General features: G+C 45.7%; 1 protein-coding gene across 8 annotated transcripts in view; it reads right to left on the bottom strand.

The window, feature by feature from the left end:
- The window catches only part of GLIS3 (GLIS family zinc finger 3), a 547,835-nt gene that overhangs the window by 290,520 nt on the left and 241,102 nt on the right, over window positions 1-16,213 (bottom strand). For all 8 annotated transcript variants that reach the window (XM_045043118.1, XM_045043119.1, XM_045043115.1 and 5 more), the window contains 2 exons: window positions 10,423-10,630; window positions 2,257-3,382 (listed from right to left, as the gene is read on the bottom strand). In XM_045043118.1, coding sequence (XP_044899053.1) covers window positions 2,257-3,382; window positions 10,423-10,630 — 1,334 coding nt within the window. The remainder of the gene's footprint in view (window positions 1-2,256; window positions 3,383-10,422; window positions 10,631-16,213) is intronic.

Below are 16,213 nucleotides of genomic sequence, written 5' to 3'. Positions count from 1 at the left end.
TATGGCGTCTTCTCCCCGTGGCCACAGCCCGAGTGGACCACCGAGCTCCACAGCAAAGGTATTTGCTGCCCCTCAGCTAGAACCCTACAAATCAAGCAGATGACATACGGCGACATAATAGTTGTGAAAGACACGGTGCTCACACTGTGTACGTTTTATGTGAAAACGCATACCTTCCTGCGAAAAACATACAGTCCCAAGACTAGAATTGCAGCATTAGTCGGCTCCAAAGAAAGCCTGTTTTGTAGAAATACATTTGCACTGTAGCATGTGTGACTTAATGCGCTGTGGGTCTAGATTTGATAGGCCAGCGTCAAATCCGGCAATCTGAATTTTTTGGTTCCATCCAGAAGTGGGAAGGAAGTACGCAGACTAGGGAAGAAAAGAATTCATCTCCCGTACCCATCCCGAAAAATACAATGAAAAGCTATCCAGAGGTCTGCAAATGCTCACTTCTCAGCTTATTCTTTCACCGAAGTATTTCTATTTTTAATAGTCATCGTGCACTTCAGCAAAAGTCAACTTTATAAAGTTATACGCTGCTGCAAAGTCTGGGAACAGTGGGAAAATGGGGAAACCCGACTGCACAAAAATTAATTTTGCAACGCAAAAAATATTTTTTGGATAATTCAAGCCTTTATGTTTATTTCAGCAAAGCCAAATCCAGCAAACTATTTTCAGCCAGGATTAGTCAGAACTAAAAGGTTGGACTGTTTTCCTTCAGAGACCGAATGTCTTTCCTGCCTGCAACAGGCCCGTGTGTTCCAAACGGAGTAAATGGAATTGCCTTCAATTGCTTGTCTCTTTCTGGCATTTTTAATGCAGAACCCTACTGACAGAGCAAGGTTTTGCTGCCTGAAATGTAATTATTCTTTTCACTCATATAACCTGGCATTCTCACAACGTATCAGCTTCTGGTTTTCCTCAAGAAAAATCGCAACATGGGGCAGAAGGTAACGGCAAGAAATGCAATTTCGTTGCACCAGAAATTCTCAAAACTCTTTCAGAAATACCTACGGGATAGTAAAAAGGTGCTTCTAATACCTGCATTACAGCTATCACCCGTTTGGTTTGCTTTTACAAAAATCGGACAGCGGGACCAATTTACAATCAAACACAAACATGGCCCAGGTTCTTTCTCACCAAGACCTACTATAGCGAGGAGCGACTCCGGCCAGGGTCTGAATCAGTTCCTTTCCGAGATGATTTACACATTTCACGCATTCGGTGAGCGGCGGCATATCCAGTATCCGGGGAGCACCTACAATTCTCGGATTTTAACTCCGAAAGAAATAGCCCTGTCCATCTAAGCTAATATAAAACACATGTTCTTCTCCTTCAAAGAGTTAAGCGAGCTGTCTGAGATTGTGTAAAGCTGCCCTATGATCCCAAGGGTGATGTCCTGCTTGTAAACCCTCAGGGCTTCTGCTAGGTGTGAAATGATTGTGAAATCACTTAAGGGTCCTATTATTCAAAAATAGTAAGTTTTGCCAAGAAACAGACACAGTTCCAGGATCGATGTCGCGAAAAGGGGAGGCAGGGGAGAAAGACACGCTACGCCCGCTCCCTTCCACACCAAAGTCCCCTCTTGCTTCCTTCTTCTTGTACTTCCCCACAAAATTGTCTCTCCTTAAAATCCAGCAAGATCCTGTGAGATCCTGCTTCTGTGGGATCCCCTGGGTGTTGTTATGCCGGCTATAAATCATTAACTAGTCTCACAAGCCCGGAGTGCAGCGGTGTGGGTGTATGCGGCAACATTTTTACTAGCCAAGTCGCTAAGTGTGAGTTCCTTTCCAAATATCAGAACTACACCCTCCTCCAACCCCAGTGCTCGCCCAAGTTATTGGAGGGGAGGAAAGAATCACTGACTATTTGCTTTGGAAAAAAAGCTGAGGCTCGCTGGTAGGCAGTGTGTGTTTCTCTGCCCTGCACATTTCAGCAACTTCAAGCTGGTGCCTGGGAGGCAGGGATTTTCCAAGATTCTGGACAGCGCGGCCGATATCCACCTCCCCCTGACGTTTTGGGATCACGTTACGTCTGCAGAAGAGCATCGCGAAGTGGAGAGAGACCACCGCCGCTAATAATTTAAAACAACCTTTCCTGTCCCGGGGCTGAAGGGAAGTCACCTTTCATGGATCCCTAGGCCCGCACGTATCCAAATTCCGTAAACGCCGAGGAGGTGCCCCGACTGGCGGCCAAGTTCGGAAAGACCCGCGTGCACCTGCAGCGACCCCCTGCGACCCTGAGGAGACTCACCGTGCACTTGTTGGGCTTCTCCCCGGAGTGGACTCGCATGTGGATCAGCAGTTTGTACCGGGCGTTGAACGGCTTGTACCTGCGAGGACAGCCGGCCCAGAAGCAAGTGAAGTCTTCCCCTTTGCGCTGGTCGATGTGAACCTTCTCGATGTGGCGCACAAGTTCCTCCTGCTGCTCGTACAGGGCGCTGCAGTCGATCCAGCGACAGCAGTGTTTGCCCCCCGCGTCTTCCACGTCGCCGTCCTCGTCCAGCGCGGCCCGCGGCAGGGCCAGCGGCGGGGCGCGGGGGCCCAGCTCCGGGTGGTGCAGGTGTGGGTGGGCGTGGTAGGGGGGCGGGGGGCCCTGGGGGGCCGTCGGCAGCGGGGGCAGCGGGGCCGCGGGGGGCAGGTCCAGGGCGCCCCCCGGGAAGTTGTCCAGGCGCTCGGTCTTGAGCAGGCCGGCCGGCTGGCCGTCGGGGTCGGGCAGGCCGTGCTGCACCACCGTGTTGGCGACCAGGCCGGGCTGCGGGCCCCCGTGCTCCAGCTGCTGCATGCGCTCGTACTCCAGCGCGCCGTCCTCGCCGTAGGCCGGGGGCACAGGGCCCCCGCCCCCGCACACCCCCCGCACGCCCTTCTGGCCGCTGGGCCCCGAGCACGGCGAGGGGATGCAGCTTCCGCGCACGCCGAGGAAGTGCCCGTAGACCTCGGGCTGCGGGGACACGTTGGCCGGGGAAGCCCTCGACCCGTTGATGTAGGCCACCAGCGACGTGGGCGAGGTGCGGATGATGGTATTGAAGTCTATCCCAATGCCATCGGACAGCGGGGACAAGGACAGCGCTCTCTTCTTGGAGCGGGCCGAGTGGGACCTGGCCGACGAGTGCCGGGGGCTCGGGTAAGGAGAGTGGCTGTTGTCCACGCCGAAAAGGTAGGACGGCAGTGAGTTAGAGACATTATTGCTGGACATGGCTGTCCCCGGAGGAAGGCTAAGGAGGTCCCCTAGATCGATGCCATTCTGGGAGCCGTGGCTGGAGGGCAGCGACGGGACAGCCCTGTAGCCATGAGACCACTCTTGTTTCACGCTCAAGGCCGACTGACTTTCCGTCAGACTCAAAGTCGTGGACGCCAAAGACTCACGAGAAGTAAGGGACCTGGAACAGCAGCCAGAAAGGGGGGGGAAAAGACAAACATTTTAGCAGGATATGGATTGCTTAAGAGCTAAAAGAACACTGCATTGACAATCCCTTAAGTATTTCCCCTAATTACATTCTCGGCTAAACACACATTCTTTGGCTAAGATAAAACCCCAGGCTTTTAGTTCCAGGTAAATAACATTTTACCAAGAAGAACAATAGCGGCTAATGCTCACTGGAATCACAAAACAAAAGATCTATTGTTATAAATAATCTTAATACTTTAATGATAATAAATAGCCCTTGCTTTGTTTTTAAATATCTTTTTTAATGTCAGGGGAAAAATTTAGAGACCTGGGAATAATTACTGATGCCATTTCATGGCAAACCAAATAAGCAAGTATTTATTAAGCACTTACTGTGCACAGCACACTACAGATAGACATTGCAGGGGATACGAGTCTAAACAGAGTTCCACCCTTTGAGCATATTCTATTTGGCTAAGTAAAACAGAAACCCGTGCTTCATTTGGGGGGAAAAGAAGTGAATCCTCAGAGTCAAACGGTCATCCAGGGGACCCAATACTAATTTCACAACATTTCACTGATGATCAGGAATTCTAAAGATTTCTTGAAGAGATAGCAACTCACTCCATCAGCGCTCAGTGACAACATCAAATCAACCCAGGAAATGAAAATATACAAAAGACAGCTATGATACATAAGGGAATGACAGCCTGAAAAATCGAGCCCTATTTGGAATTATGCACTTGGGCCATGCAGGGTTTAACGACGCTTGCTAGTCTGGGGTTTTCCGCGAGTCCCTGTACTTAATGAGAGCAGCCCTGGGACCAAGAGCAGATTTTCTGCATTTAGGAGAGTCCACTTTGGCCACAACCTGTCTCCTGTTCTTCTTACCCTTTACGAAACATGCCCCACGGGTCACAGTCTTTACCTGCATCTCAAAATGGCTTGTAACGTAGTCTGGCCACTTGAAAATTCGTTTCACTTTACTGGGACACCACTGCCTTAAAAAGCGTTGAAAGGAAATGTCCAACCCTTGGACGTGAATTCGTCACGAAGAGGTTAGCTGTATCACTCACTTGATTTCCTGATGCAGACAGGGTATCTATCAGAAAAGCCTGGCTCATTCTTATGTACCTGCACTGGCTTTCTACGGAGATTGTTTTTCTGCCCCTCCCCCCTCCCCCCGCCAAAAATTAACCAAAACAAGATACTCAACAGAGCATCTCTCTTTCCAGAACGAACCCATTTACTACACTACAGCTGTGGTACAGCAACCTGTTGCAAAGAACTGAGGGAAAGGAGAGAAGCATTCCCATCCCATCTGTTCCTCCAGCTCCTTCTCACTAAATGGGAGCCAGGAACACTGTTTCCTACAAGCATGAGATATCAGTAAGAAAACATCTTGACTCTCAAATGCACAGGATAAGGTGATAGATAACACCGTTATCGATGTGATGTTTCCATCGAGTGAAGTAATGTTTACCAATGACAAACACAGCAGGAATTTACGTCCAGTTGCCCTTGACACAGATTTTTTTTTTCACCATCCCCATTTTTATATTCGGGCTGAAGTCCTTTTGCAAGCCCCAAAGTGGTTTCTGAACGATCCGTGTTTTGTTTTTTTTTTTAATTCCCCGCGGACATTTTCAATTATTTTCCCCCCCGCACACCTGCAGCATGCAAGGACTCCTTGCAGAAATCAGCTCAGGGCTCCTGGTGATGGGATGTCAAGGGCCTTTTGGTCCCTTCCCCAGAGAGATTCCGGAATTGCTTTCTGACCCAAGCCAAATCAGTAGTCGTGTCATATATGAGGCAAAGACAACTGACTTTGCTTTACACCCTGAGGTCGAGAAGGTTTACAGAACATTCTCAAATGGTCCATTTGCCTGGTCACTGTCATACTGGAGCATTTCAGATTTTTAAGCAGTGAATATCGGGCAGAAGGTCTTTTACCCACCCGCATATACTCTGCATGTGAGATTACATTATTTAGTTTGAGGGCAGCCTACAGTGAGACACATTCATTTATTCCACTGTCGAGAGATATTTCTTATTTTTTCCAAATTACACCTAATTACGGCATGATTCAAATCTGATCATAACCCCATGCAGGCACGTCCCTTGGCTCTGTGGACATCTCAGTTTCCTAAGACAGTTACCATATACTTTCCAGAAAGCAAATGCTATATTCTGTTTTCTATGGCAATAATATGAACAGAGAACTCACTCTTCTATATCAAACACCTAATACGAACAAAACTTCCAACAAATGAGCTTTGCCTAGCCACCAATCTCCCCCATGTGCAATTACCCAGCTCTTTCCATCATTCAAAGTTCTAATCCATGAAACTTCTCCCAAATACACCAGCTCTCAGAAGAGACCTCTTTCCAAAAGAAGTTGTATACTGTCTGTACTGTGCCTTAAATGTAGCCTCCGCTATAGGCTTCTGTGGGTGTTATCCTTCTCAGTGAAATCCAAAACCCTTCCACATGAGGGATCATTTTTGTCTCCCTGGTACCCACCAGACTATGAGATATATCATAAGTTTTCAAAAACTGTTGATTAAGAAGGTGAATAATCAGTATGATGATATGTCACCATCATTTATAGCTTACAAGGCATCTTCCCTGCACATAATCACATGTGATACAGCCTGTGAGGTGAGTAAACTGGATTTTTAAAATAACTTCTATATTACAGAGAATAAAACCGAGGTTCTGTGCAATTCCCCCCACTGATACCCAACAAACACACACAGAAACTCCTTATGGAAATACAAATGAAGTCGCCTTGGACAGGCAGTCACCTAGCCGGATCACATATATCTCCGTTTTGTCCACATCATACCCCAAATGTGGTCCAGAATGCTCTGCCTGGTTCACAGACCTGGTATAACAAGCTTAAGGTCCTACAAGCTAGGATTAGAACCCACATTTTCTGTTCTCCTTCTGCAACAAGGCGCTAAATGACTGTGAGAAGAGTCCCAAGGACTCTCTCCTATAGCCCCTGATGCTGGGCAACCAGGCCCACGGGGAAGAAACTGACAAAGGGCTGTGGATCTATCGCCATACAAGACACTCTCCATTTCCGTATGTTCACCTGCTCCTATGGGTATCATTGCTGGTGAGTGGTTAATTTGGAGCTCTATAGGAAAGGAAAGAGACAGAGCTCAAACCAAATAAAACCATTATGAGAAACCCCATCAGTGAAACAGGTTAGGGTGGCTGGTGAGGCAAGAGCTTAGTTACCCTCATGGCACCATAAGGGGTGTGATGGCCAAGCTGGATGGCTTGGTTCAACACCAAGTTCAAAAGAAATACTAACTTACAGATCACATTGACTTCCTCAAACTGATCCTCAAGAGAATATATGTTATATACGACATGGGAAACACGAGCCCTAGTCTATCTTTAAGTTCTCATCTATGAGCATGGGCAAATGCCCCAGAAGAATTAGCACTCCATCTGAAGGCAGTATGACTTTATAAAATACTAGAACTTACCGAGAGCCCAGAGTCCATCCTCAATTCCCTTGGCCTACTCTGAGCTTTGTGGAGATATTCCAACCCAAAAGGAAACCCTAAGAAACTCCACCACCAGAAATCACCTCCAAGTATCTCCGGTTTACTAGCTCTAGTATGACCTAGATCACAGATCTAGAATGACATTATTAGACTGATGGTCACACTCTGTAACCGACAACAAGCTAAGTGACACGAGGCAAAGCATTTAGACTTTATGGGTCTTGGTTCCACCATCTATAAAACAGAGATAATACTTGCAGATGGTTTATGAATATTCAATCATAAAATGCAGAATCACAATATATGTAAATGCACTAGGAAAGCTAAACACATACAAAACCCATGCAAGTAGTGTCTAATCTCTCCTGTGGCCCAACTTTTGCTACACTGGCACAGGGAGCCACTGTGGAGGCTATCCTATCAGCACTTGTCATTTTAGACGAAATACACACAATACAAAAAAACTCTGTCTTACAGAGTTTTGGCAATGCCTAAACCAAGAATGGCTGCTGGGTCTTCGAGAAGGTAAGGTATAGTTTGCATTTGTCAGTAACTGGGGCTAGTCAGAAATGGCTGGGAAACTGACAGAGGCAAATACACAGCATCAGGGCACGTTGCGCATCCTGGATTAAACAGAACCCAGCAAAGCTACAGAACAGTGCATTTTCCAAAATGAGCACTCCGGAAGAAAAGTACTCAAATAAGGTCCAAAGAAGAAATACACACAGCAAATCTATGGGGGACTAGTCAATATTATCAATCATTAAGAGAATTCGGATTAAGATCAAGTAACGATTTGCACACCAAACTGGCAAAAGGTACCAAAACAATAAAACCTAGTATTTAATAAGAAATCAGGAGCTCTCAGACTACTGGTGAGTTTATCAATGGGTAGACCTTTCCTGCAGTGCAATTTGGGAATACATATCAAAAGCCTCAAAGCTGTACATCTCCTTTAACTCAGCCACTTTGCTTCTAAGAATTTATTCTAATAACCAGGGCCCCCGGGTGGCTCAGTCGGTTAAGCATCCAATTTCGGCTCAGGTCATGATCCCATGGTTCACAGAATCAGACCCCTGTTTCGGATTCTGTGTGCTTGTCTGTCTGTCTGTCTCTCTCTCTCTCTCTCTCTCTCTCTCTCTCTCTCTCTGCCCCTCCCCCACTCACACACTGTCTTTCTCTCTCAAAAATAAAATAAACATTACAAATTAAAAAAAATTGTTCTAATAACCAGAGATATGCAACAGATTTATAGAATCGAGCCAATAAAGTATTACTTATAATATTTAAACAAAGGGAACCAACTAAAACTGCTCAGTAATAAGAGACTGATAAAAATGCTAGTTTTAAAAAAAAAAAAATGGAATCTTGGGCGGGAAGAAACCATTATATGATGCTGAAGGTTTTTATTACAAAACAGTGTTTCTATTAACTAAAAAAAAAAAAAAAGGAAATTATAACACTATGTAGATAATTATAGATCAATTTGGTGGAAAGAAAAACCTAGGCCTCTGACGATGTGTTTGCACATAACTGGAAGGGTGTGTCTCATAATCCCCCTCATGGTCGCCTGTGGGTGGTAGGGTCCCGGAGAACTATCATTTACTTGTGCTTTTCCATATTTTCCATCACGAATAACAACTACGTAGATAATCAGGAGAAAACAATAAATTTTACAGCTTTCTATAGGGCAGCCATCGCTCTGTCTGAACGGTTCATTCCCCCTCACCCACTTCCCCCGGGCATGTCTCCAGTGGATAAAACACACAGATGATTCTGTCTCCGTCTTCTCTTTATCTCTAGACAGCAAAATGCCTTCAAGTTGAACGGCTGCCTCCTACCCTTTCTCTCCTCTGATGGAACACACAAACTAACTTAAGGATCACAAATAAATGCAACCTTCCCAAATTGCTAAAAGTAATTTCCATACTTCACCAAGCCACCCCACCTCCCAACTCCTTCCTGTTCCTTTGCTCACCCTGCCAAAGAATTATTTCCATAGAAGGACTCACACAATACAGAGTCCAAAAACACATGTCAATGCACCATTAAGATGCTGTCCTTTAAGGATACGAAATTATGCTAAGGAATCAGATATGCCAGAAAACACTGAGATAATGACCCTTCTCTGGCCGACCCATGAAAGGGACTGCATCAGGTGCGTGGCTGAAGCCGCCTGTGCCCTGCCTGCCGTCACTTTCTCCATTAATTATGACTCTCTGCCTTCAAGGCATGTGCTGGACTTGCTACAGACGGGAAGCTGAAGGTTTCCCAATGACACCTATCCCAGAGCACAGTTAATTTTACATGCAATACTCAGCAAGTGTGAGGAGTCCCTCCAGGCATAATCATCGATGGGAAAATGGCAGCAGCAGTTTCCCATCACAAAAATTCTCAGGGGAAAAACAAGTTTCCATCTCATGCAAAAACTGGCATGAAATAAAGGATCCGGGAACTCTGATTTCTGAGTCTCAAGCAGTGGCTGGGAGGACGGTGCAGACAGGTGAGAGGGAAAAGAGACAGAGGGGAAGCGGGGGGAAGGAGAGCGAGGAGGAACGGGCCCCCACGACTGTGAGACACGTCAGCAGATTCCGTCCCCCGGGAAGAGGAACAGAGATTCCTTTCCAAAATCACAGTTACAGCAGGGCCAGGATGAAGAGGCAAAAACTCCAGATTGTGTGTCTCAAGGAAGGCTACTTAAGGAAGATGAACCCAATCATTTCAAGCGCAGAAATGGACTTGAGGCATGGCACGGTATTTTGATTTTAGGTTCCCTATCGTATCAACCTTGAGAGATAACAAAGATTTGTCCGCAGGGGTGACTGCCCCTTCGTATTCGATTCTCTCCCACAGAGACTGACACACAGCCCTTATGGGAGCCACATATTCCGGCACCGGAGGAGGCACTGTGGTGAAATGCTGTGTAATTCGTACCTGAAAGCGTGTCTTCCCCGACACGTGGTAAAGTCTGGAAATGGTAACTTCTATCTTTACTTCTACCATCTCCCTAAACTTCAACTGTTGCATTATGCAGACGGTAGGTACTTCACCGATATCTGGGTGGACATGCGGACGCACGGACAGACAAAACAGAGGAGAAAGCAGCCTGGGGACACTGCCGCACATACACCGAAATGAGCAGCTCAGAGAGATGTAGACGGCGCGTCTCGCTTCTCCAGCCATGACAGGACCCAGCCTCCCCAGGAGTTGCCGGATTTACACACAAGGCCTTAGTCACTAAGGCCCCCAAATCTCCAACTGGGCACTAATTTCACTTGCGCTATGAGACAGCAGGTATTAAACCATTCTTCCCAATTAAGATGATATTATGACACATTCTTAGTTTTTATACACATTCCCCTACAAAGCTCAAATCCAAAGAGCTGCTTGAGTGAGTGTGTGTGTGTGGGGGGGGGGGGGGCGCCCATGTGTTCAGGAAGGGAAGGGAAAACACTCGTGGGGTGTGATTATACCATAAGAAGGGGGGAAAAAAAAAGTAACTTGAGACCTGGTATCTGAAGGAGGTATATTCAGGTTGGCAGCATTCATTGCCCTCTGTAAGCTAGGACTGATCGGGTTGCATGCTGTAGAGACCTGGCTTGCTGGAGGTGAACTGGGTCCCAGTCGCTGAACCATCATGGGACTGCTGGTGACCACTAGATTGTTGCAGCTGCCTTTTCCAATGGACTTGCACTGAGGCCCAAAGCCAAGAGCCCCTAAAAACAAATGAATCAGGTTAGCTTTCATGTCCCTTACATCAGAAATCAGTCAATACACACACGTGCACACTTACGTCGGGACTCCTCTTTCAAGCCAGTCCTCGGATCATCTTTTTGTTCATTTTTAGGATTAGTGATACCAAAAGCATTCTGTAGTTCCAATTAAAAAGCCATTGCTGCAATAAAAACCCTACAATAAAAATCACCATTGATACAAAATGTGCTTACATTTCGCTCCTTCTACATAGAAGTACCCAGTTATTCAGAACCATATTCTATCATGTCCTTCCCTAAAGGGTTAAGGTGGTAAGTAGACGGGATTACTTGCATCTAGAAGCTTCTTCTAGAATAGTCCATGTTTTGGATCACCCAGCAAGGAAAGTTGACACTACTGAACAAAACACATTTAACTGGTTTACTTCCTTCCAATTCCAGCCTTCTATGACACCTCTTTTAAGGGAGATAGTCTGGCCATGTCTTTCCAGTTCTGATTCTGATTTCTCCTCTTCATCCCAATACATTGTCATCGGACACATTCCCAATTAAAAAAAAAAATCAGGATGAAAGAGTAGTAAACAAAACACTCATTCTAAAAACAGGATGGTAACCAAGTCCAACATAGACTTCTCATTTCATTAGTAACAATCTCCAAACGCAGTAAAATTTGGTACGTACCCCAAGGAGAAAGGGAAAAAAAAGAAACCCACAAAAATCTGTGTCATGATGGAAAAGTGAAAAGCATCAAGAGAAAGTCGAACACCGCCGTGAGTCACTCATAAAAAAAAATAATCGTGGTTGGATCATTCTAGACATTCTTTTCACATGGATGTACTTTTTCAAACATTCTTTGCAAACTACCTGGTCAAGTCTCAGTGACTGTACACTCTGTTCCCATTTCAGGCAAAAATAAATATGATGTCAGATTTTAACAAATTAGGCTCTAAAATCTTTTTCACCAAGTTCCCCATACTCCTCATTAATCTATCTGGGATCAAAGTAAGTAGAAAATCATCATGGTAACTTTCCTTAGCCCTAAGGGACATAATTTCCTATTTTGTTTTCCAGAAATTAAATCAACAACCAAAAAATGACTTTGTCATCTTTTGTAACATTCTCTTGTAAGAGCCCACAAAACTACAGGATAAACAAGAACTCGGAGCAATGACCATACTCTCATCAATGAAACCACATCTCAAAAATGCTGAGAGAGTCACAGTGTTTTTAGCTGGCAGGAGCCTGCTTTTTAGTCCAGCCCTCTGGGAAATCTCAGTGGTAATTCACTTGCCCAAGGCCACACGGGGATTTCATGACAGAGCAGAAATGGATTCCACTCTGGTGTACTTTCATGGCACCTGGAAGCTTAAGTTTAGATACTGGATGCTTAGTTTCCTCCTTGGATACTTGCCAAGACCATTAGCTCCAACAGAAATTTCTCTAATTTTTTTTTTCTCTCTACTCACCCACTGCTGCTTATACCTGATGTATCTTCTCGTGCCTTGAAAGACCTATCACAGATAGTCTCTCTTCTCTCGTAAACTCATACAACACTGTGCCCTCAGGCCCCCATCTTGACACCAAAAGCAGTGGATGTGTTCTCGTGCAATGATCGTAAACTTAGCATTTTTGCAATTCCCAACAAGCTACATGCCATTTGCTTGTCAAACTCTCTTTTCACCTTGGAAAGTGGCAATGTGATGGTTCGTGGCCTAGCCCGGTGTGGAAGACACTTGAAATGGCTCCCCAGGTTCCATCACTATAGCCACTGCTACTAAAAGCAACATCAGATGTCAGGTATTCAGTCAAACTCAATGTCACACATCGTCTGATTCCTTCTCCATAAAAAGGTACTAACACCTACCTTTAAACCAAAGACATATTAGCAGCTGGAACAGCACAACCAAAGAAATACTACCTGAAGACCAAGCATATTGATACTTTCTTTCATCAAAGCTAAGAGGCCATATATTGTAAGGCACAGTATTCTTTTATATGAGGTAAGAACACGCTGCCGGAGAAACTCGTGTCGAGGTTTCAGAGACACTCTGATGTGGAAATACGCATACCTTGAATCAATAAATACGAACATGATCGGGAGCACCTTTCCATTTTCACTGCCTCAACTCAGAGGTCACCTCCTCCCCCCTCCCCTCCCCCACTGCCAGCTGGGCAGATGCGACCAGTGCTTTTCCTTCCCCCACCACCACCTCTCACAACACATCTGCCTCGGCACCTCTTGGGAACTGTAATGTTTACGTGCCTGTCACCTCCTCCTCTTTTATACCTTATGGCTCTTTAAAGACCTTGGCTGAGGCAGTTCTGCTTCCACGGCACCTAGCGAGAGGGCCCGGACGACAGTACCCACCGAAGTGTGTCACTGAAGTTAAGAAGGAACGAATGAATGTGGACACAGAGAACAGGTTAGTGGTTCCAGGGGATGGGTGGTGAAGTGACCTACAGTTCCACTGACAAAATAAGTAAGTCATGGGCATGTCCTGTACAGTGTGGTGACTGTGGGTAATAATACTGTGTCGCTTATTTGAAAGCTGTTAAGGGAGTCAATCTTAAAAGCCCTCATCACAGGAAGGAAGGAAGGAAGGAAGGAAGGAAGGAAGGAAGGAAGGAAGGAAGGAAGGAAGGAAAGAAAGAAAGAAAGAAAGAAAGAAAGAAAGAAAGAAAGAAAGAAAGAAAAAAGAAAGAGAGAGAGAGAGAGAGAAAGAAAGAAAGAAAAGAAAGAAAGAAAAGAAAAGAAAAGAAAGAAAGAAAGAAAGAAAGAAAGAAAGAAAGAAAGAAAAAGAAAGAAAGAAAGAAAGAAAAGGGAGGAAGGAAGGAAGGAAGGAAGGAAGGAAGGAAGGAAGGAAGGAAGGGAAAGAAAGAAAGAAAGAAAGAAAGAAAGAAAGAAAGAAAGAAAGAAAGAAAAGAGAGAGAGAGAAAGAAAGGGAGAAAGAAAGGGAGAAAGAAAGAAAGAAAGAAAGAAAGAAAGAAAGAAAGAAAGAAAGAAAGAAAGAGAGAAAGAAAGGGAGAAAGAAAGGGAGAAAGAAAGAAAGAAAGAAAGAAAGAAAGAAAGAAAGAAAGAGAGAAAGAAATGAAGGAAGGAAGGAAGGAAGGAAGGAAGGAAGGAAGGAAGAGAAAGGAAGGAAGGAAGAAAGAGAAAGGAAGGAAGGAAGAAAGGGAAAGGAAGGAAGGAAGGAAGGAAGGAAGGAAGGAAGGAAGGAAGGAAGGAAGGAAGGAAGTGTGTAAGTGCGTGTGGATGGTAACCGGGCTTCCTGGGGGGGGATCATTTCACAGTGCGTGTAAATACAGAGTCCCCGTGTGGCACACCTGAAACCAATATGGCGTCACATGGCAGTTACACCTCAATGAACAAAAATTTTGATGAATGAATGAAAACTAAAAGACAGTTGCACATGAATATTAAAGAGTCACACATTATTTCCACTGAATCCCTCCTGGTTTTCAAAAACAAACTCCAACTAAGTCCCCCTTGATGCTTCTCCACAGCACTGCCGACTAGGTCTGAGCCAAAGACAAAGCCGGTGGGAATAATTAGAAACCCGTCCCCCGGGCGACAACTGCCTCTGTAACCCTCCGCCCTGGCTTCGCACAGTCAGACCATCTCCTCGCTCTGTAACACAGAGACATTAACCCTCCCTTCCCCAGTGTCGCCTCATGGTTACCACACCACTTCCTCCTCCCAAACTCCCTGGCCACCTTGAATCTCATCTAACCACAGAGGAATGGCAGCGTCTGAAAGCACGAGGGTGAACAGTAAATGTATGGGAAACAGGCCACGATTGCGGCGCAGCCGTGAGAACGTGCTGGAAAATGGTACTGTCCCTCTCACGAGGGGAGGCAGACGATACTTTGACCAAGGTCCACGGTGCTCAATGCAACCATCCAACTCTAATGTTGTTTTCACGGTTCCAGACAGAAGGAGCACCCCCAGACCGCTCAGAAGCACGCTGTGCTCTGGAGGCAGCCTGACTTGGGGTGGCCCGCCTCCACCCCTGCTGGTCATGTGACTCGGGCAATTACTGCAGCGTTTGTAGGCCTTGTCCCTATCCTCTTATCTGTAAAATGGGAAGAGCAGTAACACTACCTCACAGGATTGCTGTGCATCTAGCACTGATCACACACGTAAAGGACCCCGCACATTTTCTGGCACATAGTAGGTAGTCGGTGGATGTCAGGTGTCGGTGTAGTCCCTGCTGCTATTATTATTCATGCCTCACACTGCTTTTTTGTTCCGTTCTCTTTCTTGAAGAAGAAAACACTTTCTTATAATTCCTTGCGCAAAACAAGATAGTAAATGATGCTATTTAATTCTCTACCCACTTCCAATATTCTCTCTGCTTTGAGGCCAGAGCCAACTTTTTAAAAACCAGGTGTCATCGCAGATAGAAGAGAAGCTTGCATTTGGCCAAGTCTGAATGTTCCTTGGCTTGTCACTCCCTGAAAACAAACCACACAACTTTTCTGTCTCCCAGATGTGCCAACTACTTGTGTGCTGGTTTTCGTTTTGAAATACCGCTTATTTTTAGAGACTGCATGATGTTTTTTAAGAACGTGTTTACGGCTCAAGGAAGGATCCGAGAAGATGGCATTCGGAGTACTACATACGTTCTAGCCAAAATCACTGCGTGCTGGTGAGGAGTGCAAAAGTACTGCATTTTTGAGTCTCAGAACCGAGAAGTAATCTTCGCAGGGGCATGTTTTTAATTAACGTCTTCGTTAGTTAAAAGGGTTCTCTTGAAGTCCAACAGTGGATGGTGTCACCATTCTCCCTGCTGAGGCTACGCCCCTCAGAATGATTGATGTTTACCCACTGGTTCCTCTAGAAATGACAGAGATATGGAGGGGGGACAGAAACGGCATATATGTGGGAGGGTCTTAGGGAGAAGTACGCAAAGTTTGTGGTTGTTATTATTCCTTTAACTGAATCTTGCTGAATGTCTAAGCCAGGGAGCCCCTGGAGTCAGATGGACAGGGTCTTGGCCTCCATGAAGCCCTTATTCCGGCTACAGAGATGAATACCAAACCAACTATCCATTACAAAAGTGGTGATCCCTGCTTCTAGGCTGGGTCGTATGAAATGGCTTTCTCTACAGGTCAAATATGACCAAATAAAAACAATTTCTATATGGTTCAACCTAACACAAATGCAGGTTGTTATGGAAACAGAAAAATAATACACATCAGGATTTGAGTCCTGTCTCCCCAACGCACTGGCTGTGACACTGGGCAAGGGCTCTAATGTCTCTGTGCCTTGATGTCCTATTCCCTAAAATGGGGACAGTGAAAGGATAAGTATCTATTAATATATGCCTTTCCATCTCTGAGGACCAGGATTTCCTTCCCATCCTTTCACTTTAAAACATCTCAGAACTGGGGCGCCTGGGTGGCGCAGTCGGTTGAGCGTCCGACTTCAGCCAGGTCACGATCTCGCGGTCCGTGGGTTCGAGCCCCGCGTCGGGCTCTGGGCTGATGGCTCAGAGCCTGGAGCCTGTTTCCGATTCTGTGTCTCCCTCTCTCTCTGCCCCTCCCCCGTTCATGCTCTGTCTCTCTCTGTCCCAAAAATAAATA

This window comes from Felis catus, chromosome D4 (assembly GCF_018350175.1).
Source record: "Felis catus isolate Fca126 chromosome D4, F.catus_Fca126_mat1.0, whole genome shotgun sequence".
NCBI classification, from domain to species: domain Eukaryota; kingdom Metazoa; phylum Chordata; class Mammalia; order Carnivora; family Felidae; genus Felis; species Felis catus.
This window is presented reverse-complemented; position numbering and strand designations above follow the sequence as displayed.